At 44.7% G+C, this 16,338-nt stretch overlaps 1 protein-coding gene across 1 annotated transcript in view; it reads left to right on the top strand.

Moving 5' to 3' along the window:
• LOC121847027 (skin secretory protein xP2-like) overlaps nucleotides 1-11,765 on the top strand; it is a gene marked incomplete at its 5' end in the record, with an annotated part of 40,727 nt that extends 28,962 nt beyond the window's left edge. The window contains 2 exons of the mRNA XM_042326318.1: nucleotides 11,026-11,322; nucleotides 11,376-11,765. Of these exons, the coding sequence (XP_042182252.1) occupies nucleotides 11,026-11,322; nucleotides 11,376-11,765 (687 nt within the window). The remainder of the gene's footprint in view (nucleotides 1-11,025; nucleotides 11,323-11,375) is intronic.
• Between the last annotated feature and the right edge of the window lie 4,573 nt (nucleotides 11,766-16,338).

Here is a 16,338-nt window from a genome sequence, read left to right on the forward strand (position 1 = left end):
TGGAGCAGCAGCACAGTCAGGTGGAAGTTGAAACTGGAGCAGCAGCATGGCCAGGTGGACTGGGGACAGCAAGGAATCATCATGTCAGGTAGTCCTGGGGCATGGTCCTAGGGCTCAGGTCAGTTGAAACTGGAACATCAGCATGGCCAGGTGGACTGGGGACAGCAAGGAGTCATCATGTCAGGTAGTCCTGGAGCTCAGGTCCTAGGGCTCAGGTCCTCCGAGAGAGAGAAAGAAAGAGAGAAGGAGAGAATTAGAGAACGCACACTTAGATTCACACAGGACACCGAATAGGACAGGAGAAGTACTCCAGATATAACAAACTGACCCCAGCCCCCGACACATAAACTACTGCAGCATAAATGCTGGAGGCTGAGACAGGAGGGGTCAGGAGACACTGTGGCCCCATCCGAGGTCACCCCCGGACAGGGCCAAACAGGAAGGATATAACCCCACCCACTTTGCCAAAGCACAGCCCCCACACCACTAGAGGGATATCTTCAACCACCAACTTACCATCCTGAGACAAGGCTGAGTATAGCCCACAAAGATCTCCGCCACGGCACAACCCAAGGGGGGCGCCAACCCAGACAGGATGACCACAACAGTGAATCAACCCACTCAGGTGACGCACCCCCTCCAGGGACGGCATGAGAGAGCCCCAGTAAGCCAGTGACCCAGCCCCTGTAATAGGGTTAGAGGCAGAGAATCCCAGTGGAAAGAGGGGAACCGGCCAGGCAGAGACAGCAAGGGCGGTTCGTTGCTCCAGAGCCTTTCCGTTCACCTTCCCACTCCTGGGCCAGACTACACTCAATCATATGACCCACTGAAGAGATGAGTCTTCAGTAAAGACTTAAAGGTTGAGACCGAGTTTGCGTCTCTGACATGGGTAGGCAGACCGTTCCATAAAAATGGAGCTCTATAGGAGAAAGCCCTGCCTCCAGCTGTTTGCTTAGAAATTCTAGGGACAATTAGGAGGCCTGCGTCTTGTGACCGTAGCGTACGTGTAGGTATGTACGGCAGGACCAAATCAGAGAGATAGGTAGGAGCAAGCCCATGTAATGCTTTGTAGGTTAGGCAGTAAAACCTTGAAATCAGCCCTTGCTTTGACAGGAAGCCAGTGTAGAGAGGCTAGCACTGGAGTAATATGATCAAATTTTTTGGTTCTAGTCAGGATTCTAGCAGCCGTATTTAGCACTAACTGAAGTTTATTTAGTGCTTTATCCGGGTAGCCGGAAAATAGAGCATTGCAGTAGTCTAACCTAGAAGTGACAAAAGCATGGATTAATTTTTCTGCATCATTTTTGGACAGAAAGTTTCTGATTTTTGCAATGTTACGTAGATGGAAAAAAGATGTCCTTGAAATGGTCTTGATATGTTCTTCAAAAGAGAGATCAGGGTCCAGAGTAACGCCGAGGTCCTTCACAGTTTTATTTGAGACGACTGTACAACCATTAAGATTAATTGTCAGATTCAACAGAAGATCTCTTTGTTTCTTGGGACCTAGAACAAGCATCTCTGTTTTGTCCGAGTTTAATAGTAGAAAGTTTGCAGCCATCCACTTCCTTATGTCTGAAACACATGCTTCTAGCGAGGGCAATTTTGGGGCTTCACCATGTTTCATTGAAATGTACAGCTGTGTGTCATCCGCATAGCAGTGAAAGTTTACATTATGTTTTCGAATAACATCCCCAAGTGGTAAAATATATAGTGAGAACAATAGTGGTCCTAAAACGGAACCTTGAGGAACACCGAAATTTACAGTTGATTTGTCAGAGGACAAACCATTCACAGAGACAAACTGATATCTTTCCGACAGATAAGATCTAAACCAGGCCAGAACATGTCCGTGTAGACCAATTTGGGTTTCCAATCTCTCCAAAAGAATGTGGTGATCGATGGTATCAAAAGCGGCACTAAGGTCTAGGAGCACGAGGACAGATGCAGAGCCTCGGTCCGATGCCATTAAAATGTCATTTACCACCTTCACAAGTGCCGTCTCAGTGCTATGATGGGGTCTAAAACCAGACTGAAGCATTTCGTATACATTGTTTGTCTTCAGGAAGGCAGTGAGTTGCTGAGCAACAGCCTTCTCTAAAATTTTTGAGAGGAATGGAAGATTCGATATAGGCCGATAGTTTTTATATTTTCTGGGTCAAGGTTTGGCTTTTTCAAGAGAGGCTTTATTACTGCCACTTTTAGTGAGTTTGGTACACATCCAGTGGATAGAGAGCCGTTTATTATGTTCAACATAGGAGGGCCAAGCACAGGAAGCAGCTCTTTCAGTAGTTTAGTTGGAATAGGGTCCAGTATGCAGCTTGAAGGTTTAGAGGCCATGATTATTTTCATCATTGTGTCAAGAGATATAGTACTAAAACACTTGAGCGTCTCTCTTGATCCTAGGTCCTGGCAGAGTTGTGCAGACTCAGGACAACTGAGGTTTGGAGGAATACGCAGGTTTAAAGAGGAGTCCGTAATTTGCTTTCTAATAATCATAATCTTTTCCTCAAAGAAGTTCATGAATTTATCACTGCTAAAGTGAAAGTCATCCTCTCTTGGGGAATGCTGCTTTTTAGTTAGCTTTGCGACAGTATCAAAAAGGAATTTCGGATTGTTCTTATTTTCCTCAATTAAGTTAGAAAAATAGGATGATCGAGCAGCAGTAAGGGCTCTTCGGTACTGCACGGTACTGTCTTTCCAAGCTAGTCGGAAGACTTCCAGTTTGGTGTGGCGCCATTTCCGTTCCAATTTTCTGGAAGCTTGCTTCAGAGCTCGGGTATTTTCTGTGTACCAGGGAGCTAGTTTCTTATGAGAATTTTTTTTAGTTTTTAGGGGTGCAACTGCATCTAGGGTATTGCGCAAGGTTAAATTGAGATCCTCAGTTAGGTGGTTAACTGATTTTTGTCCTCTGGCGTCCTTGGGTAGGCAGAGGGAGTCTGGAAGGGCATCAAGGAATCTTTGTGTTGTCTGTGAATTTATAGCACGACTTTTGATGTTCCTTGGTTGGGGTCTGAGCAGATTATTTGTTGCAATTGCAAACGTAATAAAATGGTGGTCCGATAGTCCAGGATTTTGAGGAAAAACATTAAGATCCACCACATTTATTCCATGGGACAAAACTAGGTCCAGCGTATGACTGTGACAGTGAGTGGGTCCAGAGACATGTTGGACAAAACCCACTGAGTCGATGATGGCTCCGAAAGCCTTTTGGAGTGGGTCTGTGGACTTTTCCATGTGAATATTAAAGTCACCAAAGATTAGAATATTATCTGCTATGACTACAAGGTCCGATAGGAATTCAGGGAACTCAGTGAGAAACGCTGTATATGGCCCAGGAGGCCTGTAAACAGTAGCTATAAAAAGTGATTGAGTAGGCTGCATAGATTTCATGACTAGAAGCTCAAAAGACGAAAACGTCATTTTTTTTTTTGTAAATTGAAATTTGCTATCGTAAATGTTAGCAACCCCTCCGCCTTTGCGGGATGCACGGGGGATATGGTCACTAGTGTAGCCAGGAGGTGAGGCCTCATTTAAAACAGTAAATTCATCAGGCTTAAGCCATGTTTCAGTCAGGCCAATCACATCAAGATTATGATCAGTGATTAGTTCATTGACTATAATTGCCTTTGAAGTAAGGGATCTAACATTAAGTAGCCCTATTTTGAGATGTGAGGTATCATGACCTCTTTCAGTAATGACAGGAATGGAGGTGGTCTTTATCCTAGTGAGATTGCTAAGGCGAACACCGCCATGTTTAGTTTTGCCCAACCTAGGTCGAGGCACAGACACGGTCTCAATGGTGATAGCTGAGCTGACTACACTGACTGTGCTAGTGGCAGACTCCACTATGCTGGCAGGCTGGCTAACAGCCTGCTGCCTGGCCTGCACCCTATTTCATTGTGGAGCTAGAGGAGTTAGAGCCCTGTCTATGTTGGTAGATAAGATGAGAGCACCCCTCCAGCTAGGATGGAGTCCATCACTCCTCAGCAGGTCAGGCTTGGTCCTGTTTGTGGGTGAGTCCCAGAAAGAGGCCATCAAGGCCATCAGACTGCTAAACAGCCACTACTAAGTCAGAGAGGCTGCTTCCTACATTGAGACCCAAACACTGGCCACCTTAATAAATGTATCACTAGTCACTTTAAACAATACCACTTTAACAATGTTTACATATCTTAGACTACTCATATCATATGTATATACTGCATTTTATAGCATCTATTGCACCTTGCCTATGCCGCTCAGCCATCGCTCATCCATATACTTACATGTACATATTCTCATTCACCCCTTTAGATGTGTGTGTATTAGGTAGTTGTTTGGAAATTGTTAGATTGCTTGTTAGATATTACTGCACTGTCAGAACTAGAAGCACAAGCATTTTGCTACATTCGCATTAAACTCTGCTAACCATGTGTATATGACCAATATAATTTGATTTGATTTGAGAGATAGAGAGGGAACTTGGATGGAGATATAGAGGACTAGCACTGACTTTGCTGATAACTACATTGTTGAGGGAAAATGTACTTGCTACAATTGTGATATGTTGTTGCCTCACCTCGCTATCTTCAGATGAATGCACCAATGTAAGTCGCTCTGAATAAGAGTGTCTGCTAAATGACTAACATGTCAAATGTAAATGTAGATAGAGCAGATAGGTAGTAGCTAGGGTCTTTGTTGGGAGGATCAGAACATGATTCATGTTCAGTGGCATCAGTGGGGGCTTGATAAGCTGAAGGATTTTGAAAGTGTAGTTATTTAAAACTTGTATGTTTTGATATGTTTCCATTCCCTTGTTGTCGTATTATGTTGTTAAAGGCCCAGGTCAAAAACATGCTTTGAGGTTGGAATAATACTGTGAAACTGTGAAAAAGATGGTAACGCCCTTTTAGTGGAAGAGCTGAGAAAACACTGCCTGAAATTCCAGCCTATTTTGGTGTGATGGAGATTTGGCCTTCCATGGTGACATCACTATGCGGTAAAATAGTTAATAGACCAATAACAAAGAGAGTTCCAAACCGCTCTGCCATTAACAGCTCATTTTCTGTTGTCCCCTCCCCACTTAGACCAGTCCCAGACAGTCCAAGCTAAATTATTGCTTGAGAATTTGCCCTTTACAAAGAAGTTGTGTTTTTTTATTTTACCATTTTAGTTCCTCTTAAGCCTCTTTAAAACCATCACAGTAAGGTACTTCAATGTTACACAGAAATAATTTGATATTGAGATAAAAACGGCTGCATTAGACCTTTAAAAACTGTCTAAGCCTACAAATGCACCTGTGTGTGAGTATCTGTGTTGTATCTGTGTGTGGCTAATTGTATGTATTGAGTGTGTGTAGCTCTAGTTAAATCTCTTCTCTACCTCAGCCCAGTGGTTCCCGAATCTGGATGTCAGTGGCAATGATACCATATGGCATTCTTATGTTCCGCATTCTGCATTCCATGTTCCGCCAACCTCAGGAGTCACTCGCAGTGTCTTCATTAATTGTGACTAACTCCTGTGTGCCAGAGAGCTGCTGCCTGCAATGTAGCAATCTGGGGCTCCGGCCTGCTGACGATAGCACCATCACACACCACTCACTCTGCCACCAGCCTCTGCCCCCCTTGGCAGCAGCACAGCAAGAAGGATGGGCATGATTGTTTGCAAAGAGTTTTAATATTTCTCTGTTGGAAATGATCTGAACAAGAGTCTTGCAGCTAACATCTCTGTATTCAAATAGGTAAAGGATTGTTGTGCCATAACTACAAAAACAGTTCTTGACTATCAACAGCTTATTCAGAGAGAAGGAGAGAGGAAGACCATAGACCATGAGACGTTTTTATTGGGAGACATAGTCTGAAACAACCCACGACACAAACATAACTCTGTAACTCGCTGTCATTCATACAGTGTGTATGCCCATGGTGTATGGTGTGGAAGTGATTAAATGTGGTTCTTTCTCTAGGTCATGTTGGGGTGTTGGACACAGTGAAGAGGCATAGAGGATGCAGATAGTGTCTGTAAACTGTCTCACTTACACTGACTGACTGCTGAAGACAACAACAACAGCTATTCCCATTGAACCAAGTCCAGCAAAAGTAAAGCAAAGGTAAAGCTTTTACTAAGATATTGATGGCTATTCAATATCCGGTAGAAGCTGAAAATGTGGCTGCCTCTTTTTAGTTCCAATTGAATGTGTGGCTGTTGGCAGGTTTGAATGTGTGGCTGTTTGCAGGTTTGAATGTATGGCTGTTGGCAGGTTTGAATGTGTGGCTGTTTGCAGGTTTGAATGTGTGGCTGTTTGCAGGTTTGAATGTGTGGCTGTTGGCAGGTTTGAATGTGTGGCTGTTTGCAGGTTTGAATGTGTGGCTGTTTGCAGGTTTGAATGTGTGGCTGTTTGCAGGTTTGAATGTGTGGCTGTTTGCAGGTTTGAATGTGTGGCTGTTGGCAGGTTTGAATGTGTGGCTGTTAGCAGGTTTGCATGTGTGGCTGTTAGCAGGTTTGAATGTGTGGCTGTTAGCAGGTTTGCATGTGTGGCTGTTAGCAGGTTTGAATGTGTGGCTGTTTGCAGGTTTGAATGTGTGGCTGTTAGCAGGTTTGCATGTGTGGCTGTTAGCAGGTTTGAATGTATGGCTGTTAGCAGGTTTGAATGTATGGCTGTTAGCAGGTTTGAATGTATGGCTGTTAGCAGGTTTGAATGTGTGGCTGTTTGCAGGTTTGCATGTGTGGCTGTTAGCAGGTTTGAATGTGTGGCTGTTAGCAGGTTTGAATGTGTGGCTGTTTGCAGGTTTGAATGTGTGGCTGTTAGCAGGTTTGCATGTGTGGCTGTTGGCAGGTTTGAATGTGTGGCTGTTAGCAGGTTTGCATGTGTGGCTGTTAGCAGGTTTGAATGTGTGGCTGTTAGCAGGTTTGCATGTGTGGCTGTTAGCAGGTTTGAATGTGTGGCTGTTAGCAGGTTTGAATGTGTGGCTGTTTGCAGGTTTGCATGTGTGGCTGTTAGCAGGTTTGAATGTGTGGCTGTTAGCAGGTTTGAATGTGTGGCTGTTAGCAGGTTTGAATGTGTGGCTGTTAGCAGGTTTGAATGTGTGGCTGTTTGCAGGTTTGCATGTGTGGCTGTTAGCAGGTTTGAATGTGTGGCTGTTAGCAGGTTTGAATGTGTGGCTGTTAGCAGGTTTGAATGTGTGGCTGTTAGCAGGTTTGAATGTGTGGCTGTTTGCAGGTTTGCATGTGTGGCTGTTAGCAGGTTTGAATGTGTGGCTGTTAGCAGGTTTGCATGTGTGGCTGTTAGCAGGTTTGAATGTATGGCTGTTAGCAGGTTTGAATGTGTGGCTGTTAGCAGGTTTGAATGTGTGGCTGTTAGCAGGTTTGAATGTGTGGCTGTTAGCAGGTTTGCATGTGTGGCTGTTAGCAAGTTTGAATGTGTGGCTGTTAGCAGGTTTGCATGTGTGGCTGTTGGCAGGTTTGAATGTGTGGCTGTTGGCAGGTTTGAATGTGTGGCTGTTTGCAGGTTTGAATGTGTGGCTGTTTGCAGGTTTGAATGTGTGGCTGTTTGCAGGTTTGAATGTGTGGCTGTTTGCAGGTTTGAATGTGTGGCTGTTGGCAGGTTTGAATGTGTGGCTGTTAGCAGGTTTGCATGTGTGGCTGTTGGCAGGTTTGAATGTGTGGCTGTTTGCAGGTTTGAATGTGTGGCTGTTTGCAGGTTTGAATGTGTGGCTGTTTGCAGGTTTGAATGTGTGGCTGTTTGCAGGTTTGAATGTGTGGCTGTTGGCAGGTTTGAATGTGTGGCTGTTAGCAGGTTTGCATGTGTGGCTGTTAGCAGGTTTGAATGTGTGGCTGTTAGCAGGTTTGCATGTGTGGCTGTTAGCAGGTTTGAATGTGTGGCTGTTAGCAGGTTTGAATGTGTGGCTGTTTGCAGGTTTGCATGTGTGGCTGTTAGCAGGTTTGAATGTGTGGCTGTTAGCAGGTTTGAATGTGTGGCTGTTAGCAGGTTTGAATGTGTGGCTGTTAGCAGGTTTGAATGTGTGGCTGTTTGCAGGTTTGCATGTGTGGCTGTTAGCAGGTTTGAATGTGTGGCTGTTTGCAGGTTTGAATGTGTGGCTGTTTGCAGGTTTGCATGTGTGGCTGTTAGCAGGTTTGAATGTATGGCTGTTAGCAGGTTTGAATGTGTGGCTGTTAGCAGGTTTGCATGTGTGGCTGTTAGCAGGTTTGAATGTGTGGCTGTTAGCAGGTTTGCATGTGTGGCTGTTAGCAGGTTTGAATGTGTGGCTGTTAGCAGGTTTGAATGTGTGGCTGTTTGCAGGTTTGCATGTGTGGCTGTTAGCAGGTTTGAATGTGTGGCTGTTAGCAGGTTTGAATGTGTGGCTGTTAGCAGGTTTGAATGTGTGGCTGTTAGCAGGTTTGAATGTGTGGCTGTTTGCAGGTTTGCATGTGTGGCTGTTAGCAGGTTTGAATGTGTGGCTGTTAGCAGGTTTGAATGTGTGGCTGTTAGCAGGTTTGAATGTGTGGCTGTTAGCAGGTTTGAATGTGTGGCTGTTTGCAGGTTTGCATGTGTGGCTGTTAGCAGGTTTGAATGTGTGGCTGTTAGCAGGTTTGCATGTGTGGCTGTTAGCAGGTTTGAATGTATGGTGTTAGCAGGTTTGAATGTGTGGCTGTTAGCAGGTTTGAATGTGTGGCTGTTAGCAGGTTTGAATGTGTGGCTGTTAGCAGGTTTGCATGTGTGGCTGTTAGCAAGTTTGAATGTGTGGCTGTTAGCAGGTTTGCATGTGTGGCTGTTGGCAGGTTTGAATGTGTGGCTGTTGGCAGGTTTGAATGTGTGGCTGTTTGCAGGTTTGAATGTGTGGCTGTTTGCAGGTTTGAATGTGTGGCTGTTTGCAGGTTTGAATGTGTGGCTGTTTGCAGGTTTGAATGTGTGGCTGTTGGCAGGTTTGAATGTGTGGCTGTTAGCAGGTTTGCATGTGTGGCTGTTGGCAGGTTTGAATGTGTGGCTGTTTGCAGGTTTGAATGTGTGGCTGTTTGCAGGTTTGAATGTGTGGCTGTTTGCAGGTTTGAATGTGTGGCTGTTTGCAGGTTTGAATGTGTGGCTGTTGGCAGGTTTGAATGTGTGGCTGTTAGCAGGTTTGCATGTGTGGCTGTTAGCAGGTTTGAATGTGTGGCTGTTAGCAGGTTTGCATGTGTGGCTGTTTGCAGGTTTGAATGTGTGGCTGTTAGCAGGTTTGAATGTGTGGCTGTTTGCAGGTTTGCATGTGTGGCTGTTAGCAGGTTTGAATGTATGGCTGTTAGCAGGTTTGAATGTATGGCTGTTAGCAGGTTTGAATGTGTGGCTGTTTGCAGGTTTGCATGTGTGGCTGTTAGCAGGTTTGAATGTGTGGCTGTTAGCAGGTTTGAATGTGTGGCTGTTTGCAGGTTTGAATGTGTGGCTGTTAGCAGGTTTGCATGTGTGGCTGTTGGCAGGTTTGAATGTGTGGCTGTTAGCAGGTTTGCATGTGTGGCTGTTAGCAGGTTTGAATGTGTGGCTGTTAGCAGGTTTGCATGTGTGGCTGTTAGCAGGTTTGAATGTGTGGCTGTTAGCAGGTTTGAATGTGTGGCTGTTTGCAGGTTTGCATGTGTGGCTGTTAGCAGGTTTGAATGTGTGGCTGTTAGCAGGTTTGAATGTGTGGCTGTTAGCAGGTTTGAATGTGTGGCTGTTAGCAGGTTTGAATGTGTGGCTGTTTGCAGGTTTGCATGTGTGGCTGTTAGCAGGTTTGAATGTGTGGCTGTTAGCAGGTTTGAATGTGTGGCTGTTAGCAGGTTTGAATGTGTGGCTGTTAGCAGGTTTGAATGTGTGGCTGTTTGCAGGTTTGCATGTGTGGCTGTTAGCAGGTTTGAATGTGTGGCTGTTTGCAGGTTTGCATGTGTGGCTGTTAGCAGGTTTGAATGTGTGGCTGTTAGCAGGTTTGCATGTGTGGCTGTTAGCAGGTTTGAATGTATGGCTGTTAGCAGGTTTGAATGTGTGGCTGTTAGCAGGTTTGAATGTGTGGCTGTTAGCAGGTTTGAATGTGTGGCTGTTAGCAGGTTTGCATGTGTGGCTGTTAGCAAGTTTGAATGTGTGGCTGTTAGCAGGTTTGCATGTGTGGCTGTTAGCAAGTTTGAATGTGTGGCTGTTAGCAGGTTTGAATGTGTGGCTGTTAGCAGGTTTGAATGTGTGGCTGTTAGCAGGAATGTATGGCTGTTAATGTGTGGCTGTTAGCAGGTTTGAATGTGTGGCTGTTAGCAGGTTTGAATGTGTGGCTGTTAGCAGGTTTGAATGTGTGGCTGTTAGCAGGTTTGAATGTGTGGCTGTTAGCAGGTTTGAATGTGTGGCTGTTAGCAGGTTTGAATGTATGGCTGTTAGCAGGTTTGAAGACCAATTCTGAGGTCTACTGCACATTGTCCTTCATTTATACGGATGAGGTCTACTGCACATTGTTCTTCCTTTACATGGATGAGGTCTACTGCACATTGTCCTTCCTTTATACGGATGAGGTCTACTGCACATTGTCCTTCCTTTATACGGATGAGGTCTACTGCACATTGTCCTTCCTTTACACGGATGAGGTCTACTGCATATTGTCCTTCATTTATACGGATGAAGTCTACTGCATATTGTCCTTCATTTACACGGATGAGGTCTACTGCATATTGTCCTTCATTTATACGGATGAGGTCTACTGCACATTGTCCTTCATTTATACGGATGAGGTCTACTGCATATTGTCCTTCCTTTACACGGATGAGGTCTACTGCATATTGTCCTTCCTTTACATGGATGAGGTCTACTGCATATTGCCCTTAATTCACATAGATGAGGAGCATGGGGTGAGAATGAGAACAGTGGACAAGGTGTTAAGAAATATTAGCAAGTGTGAAAATCCATATCCTTCCAACGCTGACTTATTCAGACTGGTCAAGTCAGAGAAGAACACTGAACTTATCAAATCAACTTTTGAGCTGTCTATTTTATCATGACTTTGTGAAACTTAGCTTTTACTTGTTATTATGATTAAATAAATTTTGTCACACATAGAGAAGAGCTGTGAGCCACAGACTTTACAGACTGACAACGTAGAGAAGGGCTGTGAGTCACAGACTTTACAGGCTGACAACGTAGAGAAGGGCTGTGAGCCACAGACTTTACAGGCTGACAACGTAGAGAAGAACTGTGAGACACAGACTTTACAGGCTGACAACGTAGAGAAGAACTGTGAGACACAGACTTTACAGGCTGACAACGTAGAGAAGAGCTGTGAGCCACAGACTTTACAGACTGACAACGTAGAGAAGAGCTGTGAGCCACAGACTTTACAGGCTGACAACGAGAGAAGAACTGTGAGCCACAGACTTTACAGGCTGACAACGTGGAGAAGAGCTGTGAGCCACAGACTTTACAGGCTGACAACGTAGAGAAGAGCTGTGAGCCACAGACTTTACAGGCTGACAACGTAGAGAAGAGCTGTGAGACACAGACTTTACAGGCTGACAACGTAGAGAAGAGCTGTGAGACACAGACTTTACAGGCTGACAACGTAGAGAAGAGCTGTGAGCCACAGACTTTACAGGCTGACAACGTAGAGAAGAGCTGTGAGCCACAGACTTTACAGGCTGACAACGTAGAGAAGAGCTATGAGACACAGACTTTACAGGCTGACAATGTAGAGAAGAGCTGTGAGACACAGACTTTACAGGCTGACAACGCAGAGAAGAGCTGTGAGACACAGACTTTACAGGCTGACAACGTAGAGAAGAACTGTGAGACAGACTTTACAGGCTGACAGCGTAGAGAAGAGCTGTGAGCCACAGACTTTACAGGCTGACAACGTAGAGAAGAGCTGTGAGCCACAGACTTTACAGGCTGACAACGTAGAGAAGAGCTATGAGAACACAGACTTTACAGGCTGACAACGTAGAGAAGAACTGTGAGCCACAGACTTTACAGACTGACAACGTAGAGAAGAGCTGTGAGCCACAGACTTTACAGGCTGACAACGTAGAGAAGCGCTGTGAGCCACAGACTTTACAGGCTGACAACGTAGAGAAGAGCTGTGAGCCACAGACTTTACAGGCTGACAACGTAGAGAAGCGCTGTGAGCCACAGACTTTACAGGCTGACAACGTAGAGAAGAGCTGTGAGCCACAGACTTTACAGGCTGACAACGTAGAGAAGAGCTGTGAGACACAGACTTTACAGGCTGACAACGAAGAGAAGAGCTGTGAGACACAGACTTTACAGGCTGACAACAGAGAAGAGCTGTGAGAAACAGACTTTACAGGCTGACAGCGTAGAGAAGAGCTGTGAGAAACAGACTTTACAGGCTGACAACGTAGAGAAGAGCTGTGAGCCACAGACTTTACAGGCTGACAACGTAGAGAAGAACTGTGAGAACATCTTCTGGTGGTGTAGTTTAATCTAATCTACATGACTGCACACTGAGACGTCCCAGAAGCAGGTTTCATTGTATTAACAACTCTGGTGCTTCCTGAGTGGCGCAGCCATCTAAGGCACTGCATCGCAGTACTCGAGGCATCACTACAGACCCGGGATTCGATCCTGTATCACACCCGGACGTGATCGGGAGTCCCATAGCACAGGGCACAATTGGCCCAGCGTCGACCCGGGTTAGATGAGGGTTTGCCCGGGGGGCTTTCCTTGGCTCATCACGCTCTAGCAGCTCCTTGTGGTGGGCTGGGCGCCTGCAGGCTGACTTCGGCCGTCAGTTGAATGGCGTATCCTCTGACACGTTGGTGCGGATGGCTTCTGGGTTAAGCTGGCTGAGGCTGGTTGGGCGGGTTACGTTTCAGAGGACGCATGAATAGACCTTCAACTCCCGAACTCGTTGGGGAGGTGCAGCGATGAGAAAAGATCAACATTTGGGGAGAAAAAGGGGGGGAAATACAAAAAAAAATTAAATTACAACTCTACTGGTTCACAGTGCACACAAAGAACTATGTGTCCATCAAGAATCTTTATCCTTGCAGCCATGATGCCGAGTGCCTTCTCTGACTCTCTGACAAATGAGTGGTAGTAATTCCAGGTATGCCCAGGTTTATGGAGATGGACAACTATGAATGAGCGTTAACAAGAGAATGTCAGATACAGTATATCTATATGTTTTTTTTTTGTAAACAAAGACAATTTTCCAGGAACCATATTCCAAAAACCTTGATAAAATGACACCTCTCATATAGAGGTGCGAACATGTCTGCATTATTAACAACAGAAAGTAGAAACAGAAACAGTTTAATTCATTTCAACATTCTATTACCAACATTCCTTGATGAGTGCACATGAGGTTCTCGTGTAGGGGGAAATCTCCCAGGACAAAATGAGGACTTGGCGTTGTGGTACAAGGCAGGACAGCTGACGGTGGTAAATCCTGTGTCTTCTGCAGCAGTTTGGACCCCAAAAAACCTGAGCCTGTTGCATCCATCTTCTCTGTCTCTGTAACTCGCCTGTAGAGCCATCTTCTCTGTCTCCATATATGTCCTGTAGTGGCCATCTTCTCTGTCTCTGTAAATCGCCTGTAGAGCCATCTTCTCTGTCTCCATATATGTCCTGTAGTGGCCATCTTCTCTGTCTCTGTATCTCGCCTGTAGAGCCATCTTCTCTGTCTCCATATATGTCCTGTAGTGGCCATCTTCTCTGTCTCTGTATCTCGCCTGTAGAGCCATCTTCTCTGTCTCCATATATGTCCTGTAGTGGCCATCTTCTCTGTCTCTGTATCTCGCCTGTAGAGCCATCATCTTTGTCTCCATATCTTGCCTGTCGAGCCATCATCCCTGTCTCGATATCTCACTTACAGCGGGCATCTGCTCTGTCTCAGTATCTCACCTGTAGCGGCCATCTTCTCTGTAATATTGTTTGGTTGTAGATGGTTATTACCACCTCATCACCCTCTACTGTCCCAGGGTAATACTGTTTGGTTGTAGATGGTTATTACCACCTCATCACCCTCTACTGTCCCAGGGTAATACTGTTTGGCTATAGATGGTTATTACCACCTCATCACCCTCTACTGTCCCAGGGTAATACTGTTTGGCTATAGATGGTTATTACCACCTCATCACCCTCTACTGTCCCAGGGTAATACTGTTTGGCTGTAGATGGTTATTACCACCTCATCACCCTCTACTGTCCCAGGGTAATACTGTTTGGCTGTAGATGGTTATTACCACCTCATCACCCTCTACTGTCCCAGGGTAATACTGTTTGGCTATAGATGGTTATTACCACCTCATCACCCTCTACTGTCCCAGGGTAATACTGTTTGGCTGTAGATGGTTATTACCACCTCATCACCCTCTACTGTCCCAGGGTAATACTGTTTGGCTGTAGATGGTTATTACCACCTCATCACCCTCTACTGTCCCAGGGTAATACTGTTTGGCTGTAGATGGTTATTACCACCTCATCACCCTCTACTGTCCCGGGGTAATATTGATCCTTTCCCACTTTTTTTAAAGTTATATTATTTTTAGGGCGCTTGCGAGCACATTCATACTGTTTGGCCTAACTGAAGCATGCTGATGCCTAAAGTCAGAGATGGAAGCAGAACATTCAGATTCAGAAGTTGATTCATCTAATCACTATGCTTTTGGGAACTGGACGGTGTTCATGTGCTACTGAAATTGCTGTATTGTTGGTAGAGTGGATGGTGTCTTTGTGAGGGTGGAACAAAAAGAGTTTTCATGCATGTTTTTATTCCTTTGTTGAATGAGGTTTTGTCACATTTTACAGAGGTAAAATAGAAGATAGGGAGAGAGCGGAAGAGAGAGAGAGGGGGGAGAGAGGGAGGGATACAGAGACAAAGAGGGGGAGACCACCCACACATCCAGATAATTCAGAAGGAGGAGAGAGAAGGGGAAGAAGGGAGGACAGTGCTTTTTTTATCAACTTGGATGGGTATTTAACACCAATGCTTTATCAATAATGTAGGCCTACAGTACAAAATAGTCTTGTTTACGAAACAAAATCTGTAATTTTCAATGAACATGTTGGGTTTTAATTAAACATGTAAGTAAACCGAAACTAGAAGACTGTCGTCTTTAGAGAGAGTTATTAGTCTCTCTCTCTGACTGGTCTGTAGTGTGTGTTTGGCTGGGGAGTGACAAGGCTTTTCCAGACAGACCATAATAAAACTCTTCTGACTCTGAATAATAGATGCTGTCTGAGAGAGTTGAAGTAGTCTGTCCTTCCTTCCCTTCTTTACTTAGAAAGCATGGAAAGTCAAGCTGGAAAAGATCGTCCCAGAAATGGACACTTTTAAGATGTATTTTAGGGTCACAAAGGGAATAGAGAGGAAGAGGTTGAAGTTTTAGCTAACTGATGATACAGGTTGTCTGGTAGTTGTTCTCTCTTAGGGAGATCTCTGTATGTCTCTCTCTATCTCTCTTATTCTCTCTCTCCATCTCTGTATGTCTCTCTCTCTATCTCTGAATGTCTCTCTCTCTCTCTCTCTGTGTCTCTCTCTCTGACTCTCTCTCTCTCTCCTCTCTCTCTCTCTGTATGTCTCTCTCTCTGACTCTTTCTCTCGATCTCTCTCTCTCTCGCTCTCTGTTTGTCTCTCTCTCAATTCAATTCAATTCAATTCAAGGGGCTTTATTGGCATGGGAAACATGTTAACATTGCCAAAGCAAGTGAGGTAGATAATATACAAAAGTGAAATAAACAATAAAAATTAACAGTAAACATTACACATACAGAAATGTGTATATATATATATATATATACAGTGTTGTAACAATGTACAAATGGTTAAAGTACACAAGGGAAAATAAATAAGCATAAATATGGGTTGTATTTACAATGGTGTTTGTTCTTCACTAGTTGCCCTTTTCTTGTGGCAATAGGTCACAAATCTTGCTGCTGTGATGGTACACTGTGGTATTTCACCCAGTAGATATGGGAGTTTATCAAAATTGGATTTGTTTTTTAATTCTTTGTGGATCTGTGTTATCTGAGGTAAATATGTCTCTCTAATATGGTCATACATTGGGCAGGAGGTTAGGAAGTGCAGCTCAGTTTCCACCTCATTTTGTGGGCAGTGAGCACATAGCCTGTCTTGTCTTGAGAGCCATGTCTGCCTACGGCGGCCTTTCTCAATAGCAAGGCTATACATAGTCTGTACATAGTCAAGGCTTTCCTTAAGTTTGAGGCAGTCACAGTGGTCAGGTATTCTGCCACTGTGTACTCTCTGTTTAGGGCCAAAAATCATTCTAGTTTTCTCTGTTTTTTTGACACACACTCTGTTCTACTTGACACATTGGAAAGAATTATCTTTTTGTTTTCTCATGACTTGGATGGGTCTAATTGTGCTGCTGTCCTGGGGCTCTGTGGGGTGTGTATGT

The sequence above is a fragment of the Oncorhynchus tshawytscha genome, linkage group LG08 (assembly GCF_018296145.1).
Source record: "Oncorhynchus tshawytscha isolate Ot180627B linkage group LG08, Otsh_v2.0, whole genome shotgun sequence".
NCBI classification, from domain to species: domain Eukaryota; kingdom Metazoa; phylum Chordata; class Actinopteri; order Salmoniformes; family Salmonidae; genus Oncorhynchus; species Oncorhynchus tshawytscha.